The 17,426-nt window shown below is 46.6% G+C and overlaps 1 protein-coding gene across 1 annotated transcript; it reads left to right on the top strand.

Annotated features, from left to right (window-relative positions):
* Positions 1-11,470: 11,470 nt before the first annotated feature.
* HTR1D (5-hydroxytryptamine receptor 1D) lies at positions 11,471-13,614 on the top strand. Its single transcript, XM_059488724.1, has one exon. It carries the CDS (start codon positions 11,819-11,821, stop codon positions 12,953-12,955), a length of 1,137 nt encoding a protein of 378 aa, XP_059344707.1. The 5' UTR covers positions 11,471-11,818; the 3' UTR covers positions 12,956-13,614.
* Positions 13,615-17,426: the final 3,812 nt, after the last annotated feature.

The raw sequence follows: 17,426 nt of genomic DNA, 5'->3' as shown, positions 1-17,426 counted from the left end.
ACAGCAGTGTTTTACCAGCACCAGATGAATTTGTGCCTGTGCTCAGTCCTGCAGAGCCTTCCATGACTGATTGTCACCCCTCCTGCCAGCTCAAACAAGTGAAAACATTCCTCCAGCATTTCTGGGAGGAGTGAAATAAGTGAAATAATTAAGTGAAATAATTAATCACCATCTTAATTCCCTGGGGAGTCACAGCAACATCACCCCAATGTGTCTGGGGTTTGAATTAGATCAGATCAGATTGTGGGCTCGCTCTGGGACAGCCTGGACACCAAAACCCTTGACAGGAAAAGCATCAGCTCTGCCTTTGGTGGCCTTCCAGCTGCACCAAGGAAGGAAACCATTCCCCAGATGGTGAAAACAGCAACTTTTCAGCCTTTCTTCTGCAGCAAGGGAATAAAGACCTGAGCCCTGTGAAATCAGACACCCAGGAAATGCTGCTCACCACCTGAGAGCAACCAGGTCTGGTCGATATGGTGAGGCTTTCACTCAGGATTCTGAGACAGGAGCTTTGGATGAGCTTTAATTCTCCTTGGATGTGCCTGTAACCCTTAGTGCACCACTCCCCAGCCAAGGCTCAGCTGCACCATAACTTTGGCTGGGGCTGCTGGGGAAATGTTTAAGCTGGGAGAAGCAGCAGTGAGAAATTCTGGGAGTGAAACATGATAGGGAACAAAATTAGAGGTAGGACTGCTTAGATGGGCTCAGTTTTAACCAGGAAAAATGAAATCAGCCTTGTGAAAGTTTAATAAGTGGATTAAAGGAAGAAATTTACTAAAAGCTGTGTGTGAAATGCTGATTTTCACCCAAGGCCCTGCCTCAAGACAGCACCAGGTGGGTGCAGATGTGCCTGAGCTCCAGTGATGGAGAGCACCAACATCTCCAATCCCTCACAGGGATTTACAGACTGAGCAGCACCAACAGATTGCTGTGACTCTGCCAACCTTGCCAATCCAGCTGTGGGTTTGGTTTTTCCCCCCCTAGTGTTAGTCTTGTTTCAAAGATTCCTTTATCTGCAGATCTGTCTGTCTCACTGGTGCACATTTGTACCAGCTCTGGGGCTGTGCACAAATTCTCCCTGCGCACCTGCTCCATCAAAAGTGAAGATAATATATCTCAAAAAAGAGTAGTTGCATTATTTTTCTCTAAGCAGGACTTTCAACACAGGATATTAAACACAATACTGATCTTGACCTTGTAAAGCATGAGAGAAACGTGCTCTAGCTCTTATTAGAGAGTGTCTGGAGGATCAAAGTCAGAGGGAGAAGAATTTCTTTTTTTTAATATCTGAAGACCAGTCTGGACCCTGAAATTTTCTCTTGTTTTCCCAGTCAGCCTAAGGAAGGGCACTAGCCACTTCCTTTTTCTGCATGGAATTACTGTTTGTGAAAATAACCGATACCTGTGAAGTCCTGGCATGGGAGAACAACAACCTTACAGCAACTTTGCTGCTTTTTTTCCCATTCCAGGAGGAATCTGTGCTCTGTCTGTGGCACAGCAGCTCTCTTCTCCTGATAAAGCACTGCAGGGCTCTTGGGGTGGCCACAGACCCCAGAGCAGCCTGCACTCTGCTGCAAAGCTTCCATGGAGTATCTCTAGCCCAAGGGCAGGATTTATTCCTCATGTGGAGATATAAAAGAGCCAACCTCTTTCCTTTCGCATTGTATCACATCAAACACATTCCCACCCACAGAACAACACCCACATTGTTTGGGAGGAAAATAAATGGAGAGGCATCTTCAGGCTTTCAGAGGAAACCTATTGTAGGTGCTCTCGTCTCAGTGGGAAATTCTGGAGGCTCAAAAGATTCACCATGTGTCCTCTCCCAGCCTAGGAGGGAAGTGATGCTGCAAGGAATTATTATTTTTTGTGTGAGATTCACACCATGTGGCTGCAGTTTAAAAAGCTCATATTTTCCTCTCAGTCCCAAGTGAGGCTTTATGATTTATGCCATACTCAGTCACTCCAGGTTCAAAACCCTTCCCCACTGCAGTGGAATAGGTGAAATGCTGCTGTTCTGGGAGCAGCCAGCTATTTGGGGTGTTGAAGTTGGGGCAAAACCCTCCAAGATATTTGGAGGGAGTGTGAATTTTTTGAGACCATGTTGAGGGGAGATACAGCAGGCTTGGGCTCAGGGTTAGAAATCATTTACTGAGACACTGTGGTGGAGAGGGCAGAGCCTGGCTATCCACAGTATTAAGTGTGCAAAAATCATGAGATTATCTGTATTTTGAAAGTAATCCAATATGTAAATTAGCTGCCAGAGGAAAATGGAGACAGCTGGCAATGGCTAATTTAGAATCTATTTAAGGCCAAATGATGCTGCAAAGGGGCTGTGGCTTAAGAATTTCTGTTCCAAGACCTTGGAATCCGAATTACTTTTATGTAAAAGTTTTGTCTAGTGTGAACACAGTTACTGCTTCTTTGGGAAAAAAAATAAAAAGAAAGAAAAAATAACATTAATTTCTAGTTGGCAACTGAAACTGGTAAAAATCCACTTAGTGCATAGCTGAAAAATGCTGGAATTAGCATGGAAAGCAGGAGGGCTGTGCTGAGAGGGTGTGCAAGCCCCGGTCGGAGCCAAGCTGAAGCAGCGCTTGGGTCAAGCCCATCCGGAGGAGCTGCGAGCTGCTCTCTGTCCTCGGCATCCCCGCTGCCCTGAGCTATCGATCCTCGCATCCACCGGAACGGCACCAGGCTGCCCGACCCCGGAACACGGAACCGGGACACGGAACCGGGACACGGAACCGGGACTGGCACCGGGGCGCGGAACGGGGAAGGGCTCGGGGAAACGGAGCCGGGATACGGAACGGGCACGGCACCGGGGCTGGCACAGGGACACGGAACCGGGGCACGGCACCGGGGCTAGCACAGGGACACGGAACCGGGGCACGGCACCGGGACTGGCACAGGGACACGGAACGGGCACGGCACCGGGGCTAGCACAGGGACACGGAACCGGGGCACGGCATCGGGACACGGCACTGGGACACGGAACGGGGCAGGGCTTCGGGAAACGGAACCGGGATACGGAACGGACACGGCACAGGGACACGGCACCGGGGCACGGCACCGCAGCACCGGGACACGGCACAGGGACACGGAACGGGGCACGGCACCGGGAAAAGGCACCGGGGCACGGCACAGGGACGCGGAACGGGGCACGGAACGGGGCAGGGCTCCGGGAAACGGAACCGGGATACGGAAAGGGCACGGCACCGGCGCACGGCCCGGGCTGACCAGCGGGGCCCGGCGCACGGAACCCCCGGGAAGGGGCCGCAGCCCCGGGCAGCGCTGGCCCCGCTGGGCCGGTGGGATCCTCGGGAGCACCGAGCACCGAGTGAGCCCCCGGTTCCGAGCGAGCCGCAGCCCGGCAGAGCGAGGGGAGGGGAGCGGAGGGAGCAGCGGAGCGCAGCGGGACGCGCAGCGCGGGCGCGACGAGCCCGTTCCGGGGGAACGCTGCAGGAACCGGGCGAGAACGGGACAGCGGGGACAGCGGTGAGTGCTGGCGGCCGCGGCGATGCCGACGGGGCGGGCGCTCGGCCCCGGCTGAAGTTGGTGGCCAGGGATAGAACACGGGGGCTCCGCCACGGCGGGCCCGGGAAAAGCCCAGGAGGAGGAGGGAGAACGGGAGGAGGGGGTCGGGAGGACGGGGGCTGCGGCGGCATCGCCCCGGGGTGAGCCCCGGGATCAGCCGGTATCGCCCCGGGATCAGCGGCATCACCCTGGGATCAGCCCCGGGATCAGCCGCTATCACTCCGGGATCAGCTCCGGGATCAGAGGTATCTCCCCGGGATAAGTGGCATCACTCCGGGATGAGCCGGTATCGCCCCGGGACCAGCCGGTATCTCCCCGGTATCGCCCCGGGATCAGCGGTATGGCCCCGGCTCTGCAGGTGCCCGCGGATGGGGCGGGCAGAGCTCGGTGGCGGCATCGCCCTGCGGAGAGCGGGGACCCCGCGGGCATCGCGGAATTACGGGAGGGTTTGGGCGGACAGGGACCTTTAGAGGTCACCGAGTCCGTCCTCCCAGCCACCAGATGCATCTTCAATCAAGTCAGGCTGCTCAGAGCCACGTCCAGCCTGACCTTGAATGTTGGGAGCCGCAGCCTGTCTGGGCAGCCTGCACTGACCCTGCGTGCGTGTCTGGGAGGGAGCTCACAGGCGATTTAGAGCTTTAAATGCTTCTTGCAGGGCTCTTCCACCAGGTAGTACTGGATAAATGAAGGGACCGGTGTAGAAGCGTAATTTTATGTACATTGCCCTGGGGAAAGCTTTGGGTTGCTTTAAGGGTTGTTTCATTATTATCCCACACCATCCTGGTTTGTATTCCACGAGTGACAGAGCTGTCTGGTTTCTCCTTCACTCCTGTTTCGGGTAGGATGGTGGCCAAGGATCACCTCTGATTAGGGGCTAGAGCAAAGCCAGGAGCTGCCAGTGTGACACTGAACCCTTGGAATCCTCACCTATCCATTCTCTCTGTACCTGCCTGGATGCAAGCCAGGTTTTCAGGATTAAATGCTCTGTTTCTCACATGGAGCCAGAGGGACACCTGTCACCTGTTGCATCAATGATGAACATGAGCCACTTTTGGGGTGGGCTTTGGTCCTGCAGCAAAGAGCAGGAGCCAGCCAAGCACAAGGACTGCCAGCGTTGCAGTCTGGAGTTTCCAGTGCATGAAACTGGAACATGGACTTCAAGGAGAATAATTCTTCCCCAGAGAAACAGACCCTTCCCCAGTTGTGAGCCTGATGTAAACCCCAGGAAAATAAAACAACTTCCTTTGCAAAATTAACACCACAACTGACTTTAGAGAGATGGGATTCCTTTGCCAGTAATTGTAAGTTCCTCCTTCTAGGAGATGCTGCCAAACAGATTATTCCAGAAAGCAATGGCTGGGATCTGTGAGGTTTCTCAAGGCAAATTTGCTTTTCCTTTTCATATTGTCTTAAAAGTTAAAGCAGCATCATAACAAAAGGTTTATGATCTATATCTTACATGCTTCTCAAATATTAAAATTCGCAAATAGCAAACAAATAATCAATTTGTTGTTTTCCACGTTGCTGGTAACATTTTCTGGTTTTCACATTTACCCCCAGATCTGGTTGATCTCAGAGAAGCATTCTCCCCAGCCATCAGTCATTCATTTTCTTCTGATGTATCACACTTCTGATGGGCTGGGAATCAAGCATGTGCAGAGAATAATGAAATTAAAAAAAAAAAAATCAAACCCGTGGTGTGAACTCTGCTGGTTTTCAGCTTACTTAGAAATCTGGGAAATGTATTTCTTGAGTTGAGACGTGTCAAAATGCAGGAAGATGTGAGGGGCCTGGCTACTTTCAGTGTTAAACACAGAGTAAGAATGATGGCAGTGTACTGTGCTCACCTAAATGCAGAACTGAACTTAGTGACAAGTGTCAGTCACTTCTGGCGTGTCCACAGCAGGGCAATAGTTGTTTGCTTGGATAGAACTCTCCTACATTGAGCTCTGAAGGAAACCATCCAAGTACCAAAAGTCAGCATAAAAATTGACTGGATTTTCCTCTGTCTTTTGAGTAAAGGTTTCTTTCTGTCCCTTGGTGGTGCACACATGTAAAGGAAGGCATCCCTCAGAGTGCACACAAGCCACAATCCACCCCTGTGATCCCCACAGGTGCCGTGCAGAGCTCAGCCAAGCTGTTCCCTCCTGCCTGCTCCCAGCCTGCCCATCCCTGACCCTGGATGAGCACAGAGAATCGTGCAGAAGGAATTTGGATGTTTTCCCATCTCTGAGCTCCGTGAAATTGGGATGGGTAGAGGAGTTGATTCTAAGCCAGAGGGAAAAAAAAAAACAACAAAAAAAACCCCAACAAACCAACATCATGGCCATAAAAACTGGGGTCACAGCAACAACTGCTCAGCTTCTTTGCCAGTGCTGCCAGAGCTGAAGGGGAGTGCTGATCCAAATGCTCAGGGACCAAAGGAACAAGGATTGTATGTCAGGGAAACCTGTGTGTGCATCCTAGAAAGTGAAGCTGAAGGAGAAGAGAACACCAAAGATCAGAGTGGAGCAAGAGAGGAGGGCAGAGAACTGTCAGGGAGCAATGCTTAGAAAGCCAGAGGCAAATGGGAAATGCTCATGAGGCTGATGCCTCAGTCATGGGGAGTTTGTTCCTTGTGTTCCAGCTCTGAAATGAGTCTGGGGGCTCTGCTACCCCAAGCACATCCACTGACAGCTGTTGCAGGCAGCTGTGCCATTCCTCACCAGTCCCTTCTAAAAAGCAATAAAAACTCTCTGTGCTCCTCTGCCCATGGGGAACACCAGAGCACCACAATGCTGAGTCTTGAGCTAGTTCCAGACCTGAACTGTGATGTTCTGCAAAAACTTTCACTTTCTTGGTTTTTTGTTCATTTTGAATTGGAGTTCAAAATTGAAGTTCATCAAGTTTACACTCAAAATAATTCTGGTTTTGACCATTTTACAAGGGGTAGACTAATTCACTTTACTTTCCTGCTGCTTCATCGGTTATAGGAAATCACACTCCAAAAAGATTATTTGACCTGTCCTTGTGACTTTCTGAGATGGAGATATCAGTGTCCCTAAGCAATACTTTTGTTTCACTACTCTTACTATCTCCAAAGATTTCCTGAGGGCTCAGTCTTCCTCGCTGCAGTTGTCTCTCTCCTTTCAGTGATATTAGTCACAGCCACAGGGAACAGACTATTCCTTCTTGTTCTGCAGGCTTTCATGCACAGAAAGACTGTTGAACATCTCTCTCAGCTGTGCTCTTTAAACCCCAGCATTCCTGTTCCCATGCAGTTTATTCCCATTTTCTTTTCTGATGGTTCCTGCTGCTTCCTTCTGATTCCTTGCTGTGTGATCTGTATCTTCCTGGCATCAGTGCCCAGAGCTGGATGCCAGGCTGCCATTTGGCCTTGTCCAAAATGAGAAGAACAAGATCTATTCAAGGGCTCATTCCCAGGTACACACTTGCCAAGGTGTTGCTGTCTTGCCCTGGTACAATGTCAGAGTTTCTGCTGACAGTGCACATTGATCTCACACTGTGCATTTTTTGCTGAGCTGGTCACTCTCCATCACACAACAGGGGAACTGCTCATTTCTACCTGAAATACCTACCTTGCACTTGTCCTTAAATTCAACTTTATGGCTGAGAGCTTCCCAGCCCCTGCTCCTTTCAAATAACTTTGTAACACATTGTAGAGGCTGTTTTTGCAATGTGGCATTTACCAGAATCACTACCCATTAAACACCAGATTTTTTCTTTGATAAGAAATATTTAGTTATAATGTGTAACAGCAATTGTAACTTGGTAATTATCAATGGGTTGGATAGCTAATGCATATTGGTGGTGTGTAAATAAAGGTAAGAGAGGGAAAATAATAATAATTTTTAAAAGCTGAGCAAAAATAGAAGGTGGAGAGGAGAGAGTGAAGGTGTTAAACATTGCTAACATTTCCTTGCCAATTACTGTAGTTGCTTATTTAAAATGAGAAATGTTTTGCATATAGTTTCTCATATAGAAAGCTGTTTTCTGTATCAAATGAACAAAATAGGGACCTGATTTACTGTGAAACAGTCACAATGATTCTGGCAGATCAGACACCCAGGCATGCTGCATGAGCAGTGCTGGAGTGAGCACTCACAATCAGGTACACTTCTCCAGAAACAGAACTCTTCTCTACCAGCTCCCCTCACTGGCAGTGAGGAGAGATGCTCAGCCCTAAAGAGCTCAGCTGCTGCTGGGCCTGACCAGAAATTCTGATGCAAACAGAATTTACACAGAGTGCACCTTTGATGTTTCAGTGCAATGCACTGCAGCATTGCCTGGTTTTCTCCCAGGAGCTGCATCCAGGTTTGGTTATGATCTCTGGATGGGCACAATCCTAGAGCTAATTCTAAATGGATTTCATTTTGTTTGAACAGTGCTTTTGTCTTCAGGTTGGGCTCCATACCTTCTCTATGATGCATGCTCGAGGCAATTGTCCCAAATATGCAAAAACTTACTCAAAACTTGCTCCCTCTTTTAAGAAAAGGGCCTTCAGAGGGGCTCCTCTTGGCCACCCCCTGTCCTGCCTTCTGGTCACCTGCTGTTGGCTCTCACTGGAAGCAGCTTCGCTGCTGATCACACTTTCAGCATGACAGAATAGACCTGCTCTATTTCATGGATTCTACATTTAAATGAAAAGCAAAAATAAGCTACAAAATGAACTTTCAGTAGTTTGCTGAACTTCAGCTCTCTTCTCAGCCATCCCTTTGCAATTCTCCACCATCAAGAGAAGAAAACTAATTCCCTAATTCCTCTAACTCCAGTGTGAACTTAAAGGAAATGTGCAGCTTACTAAAGGACATTTTATCTAATTTTCCTTTTTCTTTTTTCTGTTCTATTTAGTGGAAGAGTAAATTCTGTATTTTTATTTACACATACCTATTTTTTACACATTATTTATCCCAGCCCAGCATTGCAGAGGTGCATTGAAACCTTCTCCTTGCAGCTCAGCATCCTCAGAAAGCGTGTCAGCTGCACCATGAAATCACAGTCTGCAGGAATTGCTCCACTCTCCAGTAATAACTGTGCTCCAAAAGGAACAGAAATGTCTTGGGACTTTGTTTATTTACCCTTGGGACTGAGCACCTCTGGTTATCTGGGCAATCTCTGCAGGTCCATGCCCAGAGCCCACATGATGACACTTGGTCCTGAGGAGCTCCTGGTGCCACCCAGCCTTGTACCTGCCCTGGCACACCTGGTGCTCTGTTTTTCCTCAAATAGACCCTTCCCTGCCACCTTGCCCTTGCTCTCTAACTGCAGAGAGTTAAACTGGCTTGCTGCAGTCTGGCACTGTATGTCAGTGTGCTGTGCTGTGCCAATCTCACTCTGGCTGGCTCTGTGTCCTGGTTTGAGAGAAAGTGAGTTTTTTGGGATGCTGTGGTGAGTTTTTTTTCCTTTTATTCCTAAGCTGGAGCCTGCTTTGCTCTATTCCTGGTCACATCTCACAGTAGACACCAGGGAGAGTGTATTTTCATGGGGGCACTGGCATTGTGCCAGCGTCAAACCCTGACACTGTGACATCATCTTCAATTTATTTCATGTGCTTTGAAGTGAAAAAAAAATGCCCACAGTTCATGGCCAAGAGCACCAGGTGAAGCCCAAGGAAAGATGACCAAGCACAGAGGTGATGCAGCACATAATGAGATGACACTTGGTCCTGAGGAGCTCCCGGTGCCACCCAGCCTTGTACCTGCCCTGGCACACCTGGTGCTCTGTTTTTCCTCAAATAGACCCTTCCCTGCCACCTTGCCCTTGCTCTCTAACTGCAGAGAGTTAAATTGGAGTGCTGCAGCCTGGCACTGTATGTCAGTGTGCTGTGCTGTGCCAATCTCACTCTGGCTGGCTGTGGCATCACCTTCAGTTTATTTCAGGCGCTTTGAAGTGAAAACAATGCCCACAGCCCATGGCCAAGAGCAGCAGGGGAAGCCCAAGGAAAGATGACCAAGCACAGTGCTGATGCAGCCAAGGCAGCTGAGAGGATTCCCGTGCTGTGGAGTGTGACAAGGCTGGGGACACGCCAGGGTGACAATCCTGCCGTGCCCTGCGGGCTGGGGCTGTTGGGCGGTGCTCTCAGCTGCCTGCAGGCTGCACTGCCACCCCATGCACGGAGCCAGCCCGAGAGAGGCACACGCCGCGCTATCTTATCTAGAGGTGACGCTGTCTTATCTAGAGGTGATAACAGCACCCGCAGCAGGGAAAGGTCCCTGTGTGACCATCCCGGAGCCACTCTGGCAGCCACACCTGCCCCACCAAAGCCCCCTGGCAGCCGCCCCACACTCAGAGAGCACCCCTGGGCTCCTCACCGGGTTTCCAATGGCGGTGCTGGTGTTTCACAAAGTTTCCCGTGGCAGTCTCAGATGTCTTCTAGGAGCTGCCATCTACAGGAGCCCAACCTGCAGCTGGCACTAAATGTGCTCCTCAACATCCAGGTTCTGCCCAGCGTTCCTCATGCTCCACGGGTGTGTGCATCCTGCCCTGGCAGCACGTCCCTCTGCTCTCAGGAAACAGTGGGTGCCCACTTCCCACCCCTGGCCTCTGCTGTTTCAGGATTTGTAATATCTATATATTTGTTTTCTGCTTTGCTTAACAGGCAGTTATGTGTATGACCTTGTACTTGAGATAATTTAATGACTGTTCGCCATTTATTTTCCTTCAGTATCTGTAGTTTACACAAACTTAATTTCTTTTTCTTTCTAACAGGAAAATAATTTACCTGTATTCATCATTCTTTTGTTGAGTAAAAGGTAACTTCATTGAAATACTAAATTATCGGAAATATGTTTATTTTGTCTGGATGGTAACTATTCCTGAGTACATGATAAATCATCATGCACTGACTTTGCTCAGTATCACAAAATGGCCATGAGGAAGGGATTTTCTCTTCCTAGAGAGAAAAAAAAATCAAGAAAGTAATAGTCTAGTGTGAAATACAAGATTTTCTATGTCTCCTTATTAGAAAAGTACTCCTCAAAAGAAAAAGCAGGTCTGAAAAATGTTTGACTCACAGAAGGTGGTTGTATATAAAAAAATCAAATACACCAAACTGAAAAGTGCTGCTTCATATATTAGGATTTAGGAGCTTAAGAGAAGCTGTTTGAGTTCCAAGTGCTGATGTTTCATGTAGAATATTTTGCTCCTCTTTTCCACAGATTCCCAGCTGAGTGCCTGGATGGATGGCATGGGTTGGTATCAGTGATGACTGAGAGAGGCTCCTCTCCTCCAGGGCTGGGAGAAGGCTGGACTGGGGATTGTCTGCTTGGAGAAGTTGGCTGTTCCTCCTTGTAGCCCTCACAGCACTCTTCAAAGCCATTCCCATCCCACATTCAGGATCTATTTCAAGAAGGGTTGGGCTGGCATAATAGAAGTGACATTCTGGTGCTCATGGAAGTGAGTGAAATCTGTCTCAGGATGTTTCCTTCAGGTTTGTGAAGACTTCAGGAAATCCAGTCCTGGTGAATACAAGGAAAATTATGGAAAGCCTCTAGATTGCATACTGTGCTTATATAATGTGCACCAGTGCATTGGGATCTGGCACCCAGCACCTGACTTCTGCATTTAAAGGCTAATTGTTGAAGGGAAAACCTGAATAGTCTGGAGAAATAAATGAAAATGGAGATCTGTGCTTGAGGAAGTCTTGATTTGCAAATCTGGGAGAAATTATGTTTACAGAAGGAATTCAGAAGTATTGTTTTATATGTTAGGTACTCTACTAACAAAGTGTCCCTTGTAAATACCAAAAACATGACACTCAGCTATTAGAGAGAAAAGGAAAATAATCTTGAGGGTAGCTTTGTCTCAAACAAAGGGACATCAACTGCATGCCCAGATGTTTCTTTTCCATCTCTTACCCTTCAGTATTGATTTATGCAACTTTGCAGAAGATAAAGTCAGAAAGGAGATGTGAAAAAAAGATAATAAAGAATTATTTAGTTTTCTTCAAGATGAAAACCACCTGAATTCCCATCACTTATAGTACTGATTTCATTGTTGTACACCAGACTTGTGTCTGGATGACATTTTGCTTTAGCCATTATGTAGTTGATGTGATGTGATGTGATGTGATGTGATGTGATGTGATGTGATGTGATGTGATGTGATGGAAAATATTCCATAGGAGAGTACCTCATCTACTGCATCAGCTGAAGTTTTCAACAAGTTAATAATTCTTCAGTGTTCGACCAAAGTATGAAAAATTCTATTTTATCAACAGAAGTGAGCATCTTTCTTCATTATCCCAGAAATATTCCGCTGGAAGGTGAAAGCAGAGCAGAGGATGACTCAGTACAACCATTCAGCACAGTTCTCTCTCCAGAGCTCAGCTAATAAATCATTAAATGTCACTGAGACACCTCTGCCTTGGGATGAAAGGACGCTCTTGGGGCTGAAGATTTCACTGTCAATCCTTCTGGCCGTCATAACTTTGGCAACAATCCTCGCCAATGTTTTTGTTGTTATCACAATTCTCCTGACTAGAAAGCTCCACACACCTGCAAATTACCTCATTGGCTCCCTGGCAGTGACTGATCTCCTGGTGTCAGTGCTGGTGATGCCTGTCAGCATTGCTTACACTGTCACCCACACGTGGGCCTTTGGCCAGCTGCTGTGTGACATCTGGCTGTCCTCAGACATCACGTGCTGCACAGCCTCCATCCTGCACCTGTGTGTCATTGCCCTGGACAGGTACTGGGCTATCACAGACGCTCTGGAATATTCCAAGCGCCGCACTGCTGGCCGAGCAGCCCTCATGATTGCCGTGGTCTGGATGATATCCATCAGCATCTCTGTGCCACCGTTTTTCTGGAGGCAAGTGCAAGCTCATGAAGAGATTGCAAAGTGTGCTGTAAACACTGAGCAAATTTCCTACACCATTTATTCCACTTGTGGAGCTTTCTACATCCCGACCGTGCTCCTGCTGATATTGTATGGGAGAATTTATGTGGCAGCTCGAGATAGGATTCTGAAGCCACCCTCATTGTATGGGAAACGTTTCACTACTGCACACCTGATCACTGGCTCTGCAGGCTCGTCCCTCTGCTCCATTAATGCCAGCCTCCATGAAGGGCATTCCCATTCAGGTGCATCCCCAATATTTCTGGGTTCTGTTAAAATTAAAATTGCAGATAGTGTGCTGGAAAGGAAAAGAATTTCTGCTGCAAGAGAAAGGAAAGCTACCAAAACTTTAGGCATTATTCTGGGAGCTTTCATTTTCTGCTGGCTGCCTTTTTTTGTCATATCCCTAGTCCTACCAATCTGCCAAGATGCCTGTTGGTTTCATCCCATCCTCCTGGACTTTTTCACCTGGTTGGGTTACCTAAACTCATTAATCAATCCAGTCATTTATACAGCTTTTAATGAAGAATTTAAACAGGCTTTCCAAAAACTAATACTTTTCAAAAAGTGTTCCTCTTGAGACTCTCCTCCTGTGTACCTGACCCTTGTGCAATCTCACAGCCTACCTGAAAATTTCCATGCTTTTATTCCCAAGGAACTGAGTGGTAATTTCCATCTCTGCTACTACCCTGTTCTGTGCATGTAAATTTCTGGGAATTTCTTGCCAATTTGATACTTTCTGTTTGGGATTGTACATGCCAAAACAGAAATTGTCCATGCTCACTGCAGTGATCATGTGTGTATATAAGATCAATGACACATGAAATAAGCTTTGCAATGAGGCAAGGTGTGTGAACCAGGGAGTTTTTGTGGGATGAGGTGACACATTACCCTGATGGGAGGAAATTGTGTATTTACAAGACCTTATATTTCTGCTGTATATTATTAACCATTTATGTCAGAGAGAGTTTCTGGAGAGCAGGATCTGATATTTATATTTTCTATGGCATGTATCTTACCCATGTGAAGCTGATAAAACCTGTAATTCTTTCAGAAGATGTGTGACACAGCCTGACTATAATCAGCAGCAGGGCAGAGTAGCATAGCACAGATGTAAGTTATGTGGATATTTCACAAATGCTGCATCTGAAGCTATGCTTTTTGGTGAAGTGTAGAAAGGAGACAGTTTAGTCGAATTAATTATTACACATTTTATCATGAATAAAACAGTCAGTGAAGAAATGCTACAAAATAAATAGCATGAAAAGGATTGATCTTATATTTCTGTCATTTAACTTTTTTGCATGCATAAACTGAAGCAGGAGAATATGGTTAGTGCCAGTGTGGAATAAATAAAATAGGCAGAAGGTTCACTCCTTGGTGACAAAATATGGGAAGTTAAGGGAGAATGAAGTGACACACCAAGGAAAAGTTTCTTAGTAATAAGGGTTGTTGGGGTGGATGTGGCATCCCTGTCTCTGGAATTCTTTAAGCACTGGTCAAACAAACTGTGGTCAGGAATCACTGTCAGGACCCTCTGCTGGGGTCACAGAGCAGGTCCCTTCTAACCTGCCCTTCTCTGCCTCTGGGATCATTTCCCTGATTGCCAGGTGGAAGCTGGCACAGGGAGGTCTTGGATGAAGTCAGCACACCAAGTGGTGCAGCCCAAATTTCATGCAATGTTTTAGTCTCTGGGCATTTACATCAGAAGTGTCATGTCTACACTGAATATGAGAGCCTCACACTGCTTTGAAAATCACCCCATCATCCTTCTGACCTCCCATCTCTCAGCCTGCCCCAGCTCATCTCCACCCCCACTGCTGTGGCCATCCCAACACACTCCACACAGTGCATGTCCACCCAGCTTTCAGCCTCTCCTCTGCATTTGTGGCACAGCTTTGCAGCTTCTCCCTGCTGCTGGTGCCTCAGCTGAGGTTGGACCATGAAGTGATGCCCCAGGACTCGGAGAGAGAGCTGTGTGCCCATAGAAGGGCAGTCCTCTCTCAGTGAAGCATTTTAGGCTGCTCTGTTTGGGACATGGCTCCTCCACCCTCCCAAAAGGGCACTCACTGATCTGGCCCTGCCAAGAGATTGGGATGGTGCCACTACATGGCCATGCCCACCCAGTCCTCCCACAGTGTGTCCAGAGTGGCACTGCCACATCCTGAGCCGTGCTGCTGCATTGCCTGGGCACATGTGAGCTGACACAGCCCCCAAGGGAAGGCTTGAACCATAAACCAGGGTGGAAAACTGAACTCTCACACGAGGCAGTCCCTGGTACTGATCAATGTGCTGTTATAGCAGCAATCAACTTCTCATCCTCATCTGATGATGACAGTCTGAAATGTTCACCTTTGGGCCAGTTTGTGATAACTTCCAAGATCCCTGGGTGATTCACCTGCTCAGTGTGAAACATAAAATTACAGATCATGGTCCTGGAAGGGCCTGTGAGAGGCTGGCTAGTGCATTCCCTGCCTGTATCAGCTCTGCTTTTGTTCTCTTCCTGCATTTCCTACCCTTGAAGATTTCCAATTGTGAATAGAATGGCAAGATACAGTAAGGCATGATGATCCACCACTCTTCTTTGAGACTGTTTAATTCAAGAGCAAACAAAGTAGGGCCTTTATTTGGTTAGATTATAAGTTAATTTTAAAAGGCACATGGTCTAATATTACACCATTCTTATTGTTAGTAAATATTTCATAGCATGCCTCAGTAATTTATATTGGAAAAAACAGTGATATGGAACTGGCAGATGAAAACTCTTGCTAGAGATGATCATAAATTAAATAACACCCACAGCCTCTGAGCTGAAAGGAGGAGGCCCTTGTGTCACAGAGATCAATGTCCATATTTACCTTGTTTTACAATGCTCTGTGAATTGCAGTCCAGAGCACACAAATTTATTTCACAGAAGGTACATGAGGGCTGAGTGATATCTCAGTGCCTCTCCAGTGAAGCTCTTGCAATACTGAGCACAAAGATAAGTTAAAACATGTTATGTTTGTATAGAAATACATATTGATATGTCCAAGAAGATATTATAATATCAATACTATCAATTATTTCAATGATGTTATAATATCAGTTATTTCAATGATATTATAATATAATTCAATATCATATTTATTGAAAACAGAATAAATAGCTAAATATATGTCAAAGCATGTGTATTCACTGCAGCACCCTGCATTTAAATTCCAGTGCAGGTTATTCCTACAACCAGGGGAGAGGATGAGTGTCAGCAAGGAGGAGTCACCATGACAGAAACTGGCAGGACAATGAATGTGGAACATGATCCAGGACAAACCTGAGCCTTGCTCTGTGACAGAAATATGGCCATTGAAAGCCTGTGGGTTGAAGCAATCCCACCACGCTCACCAGTCTGAAAACAGGGGAGTACAAAGGAATAAATGCACAAAGGAACAAAATGCACAAAGGAACAAAATAACAATATGTAAGACTACTTAAGTATATGAAGTCCTATTGAGGAACAGATCACATCTTCACAAACAAACAGGCCAAAAGTCCTCTTCCTGTTTTGTGTATGTAATCAGTCAATGAAATGATGGAAATGTTTTTGCAGAACACACTTTATAACACAGTGTCAGAATGCTTACATTGACAATTATGATTTTTTACCACTCTGATACTCTATTGCAAAAGGTACTTTGGTACTGTGAAGATATGAGGCTTTGTACTTTCCTGTCTATTCTATAGCAGTAAATGATGGATAGACAATTTCAAATTTTAAACTACCATGGAAACTACTCTGTACCCTGCTTTTCTTTTTTGAGTTCACAACTCCCTCTGCAGTAAACCTTGCCAGTCCTTGAACAAATGTTAGAAGAGACAGCTGTAGCTATGGTGCCAATCTTGAAATTATATTGGCAAGAACCCTTGGCATCCTTAAATGCACTCCTTCTGGCTCCATGTGCAGACCTAATTTAGCTGACATTTTTAAGATGTCTGCTCCAGGAAGAGGTGAAACATCCTCTCAAACCAACTGACTTTAATGACATTATTTGATTACCTAGGTTGCAAGATTGAAATGAGACTTGTATAGAAGAATCAGTAGTGGAGATGTCTGAAGTATGCAGACCAACCCTACTCACAGTGTGTGTAAATCCTGTTTATTATTTCCAGCAATTGCCACTCCCCATCCTGGTGTTCTCCAGGTGTGTCAGGTTCTGGCTCCTTTTGCAGCTGGTGAAGGTGGATGTGAAAACCCTTGGTTTGAGGACATGGCGTTCTCACTGGACTGAATATTTTAGCTTTCTGACTGGGAGGAAGATGGCAGCAGTACAAAATAACAAGACACCAACCCGTTTCTTATGTGCTGCAGGCTTCTCAGTGCCTTTGTTGCCACGCCTTGACATGGCTGCAGGCTTCTGTGGGGGCTCATGGTGGCACCCAGCTGATTCCAGGAACAAGAAACAGCCTGACACACAAAACCCCAAACCCAACAAAACTTACATTGCCATGTAGACTGCTGACAATGATATGAGACTAGCAAGCCATGCAGCCCTTCTGTCCACACAACCATGATTCTGTTTCTTTTTCCCTGCTTGCTGTGAATGTAATACTGTTCCTAAACTCTGCGTGGCTTCTAGCACAACCAAGGCTCCAGCTCTGTCAGGAGCTGTTAGACAGCTGTTAATTAAACAAATATTAGGATCTTATAATGACTCTGATTTTCTAAATGCTTAAAACCTGAACACCTGGAATCAGGTAATAACAGGAGAATCTCCATTTCTAGTGTGCAGAGAGGAGCAAGAAGAACCACTGGTTTAGAAAACATGGGCTAATTCAACTCACTAGAGGCAGAGAAGTATTGACTCTGAGTTAGTTGTCAGCCAGTTTGATAAACTGAACAAATACTAGAACTGGTGCAGAAGAAGCAGCATACACAGAAATAATTTTAGTAGGGACATACATGTATCAGCAGCAGCAAGATCAACTCAGACACCTCACTTAAATTCACTATACAAACAGAGGGAGTACAGAATAGCAAGAATAGCTGAAGAGTCAGTTCACAGACTTCATGAACT

Source organism: Ammospiza nelsoni, chromosome 25 (genome assembly GCF_027579445.1).
Source record: "Ammospiza nelsoni isolate bAmmNel1 chromosome 25, bAmmNel1.pri, whole genome shotgun sequence".
NCBI lineage: Eukaryota > Metazoa > Chordata > Aves > Passeriformes > Passerellidae > Ammospiza > Ammospiza nelsoni.
Note: the sequence above shows the minus strand (reverse complement) of the source record. Positions and strands in the feature narration are given on the sequence as shown.

Bases quoted from the DNA above. Each gene is read 5' to 3' on its own strand.
- HTR1D (XM_059488724.1), top strand. From the start codon at position 11,819: ATGACTCAGTACAACCATTCAGCACAGTTCTCTCTCCAGAGCTCAGCT.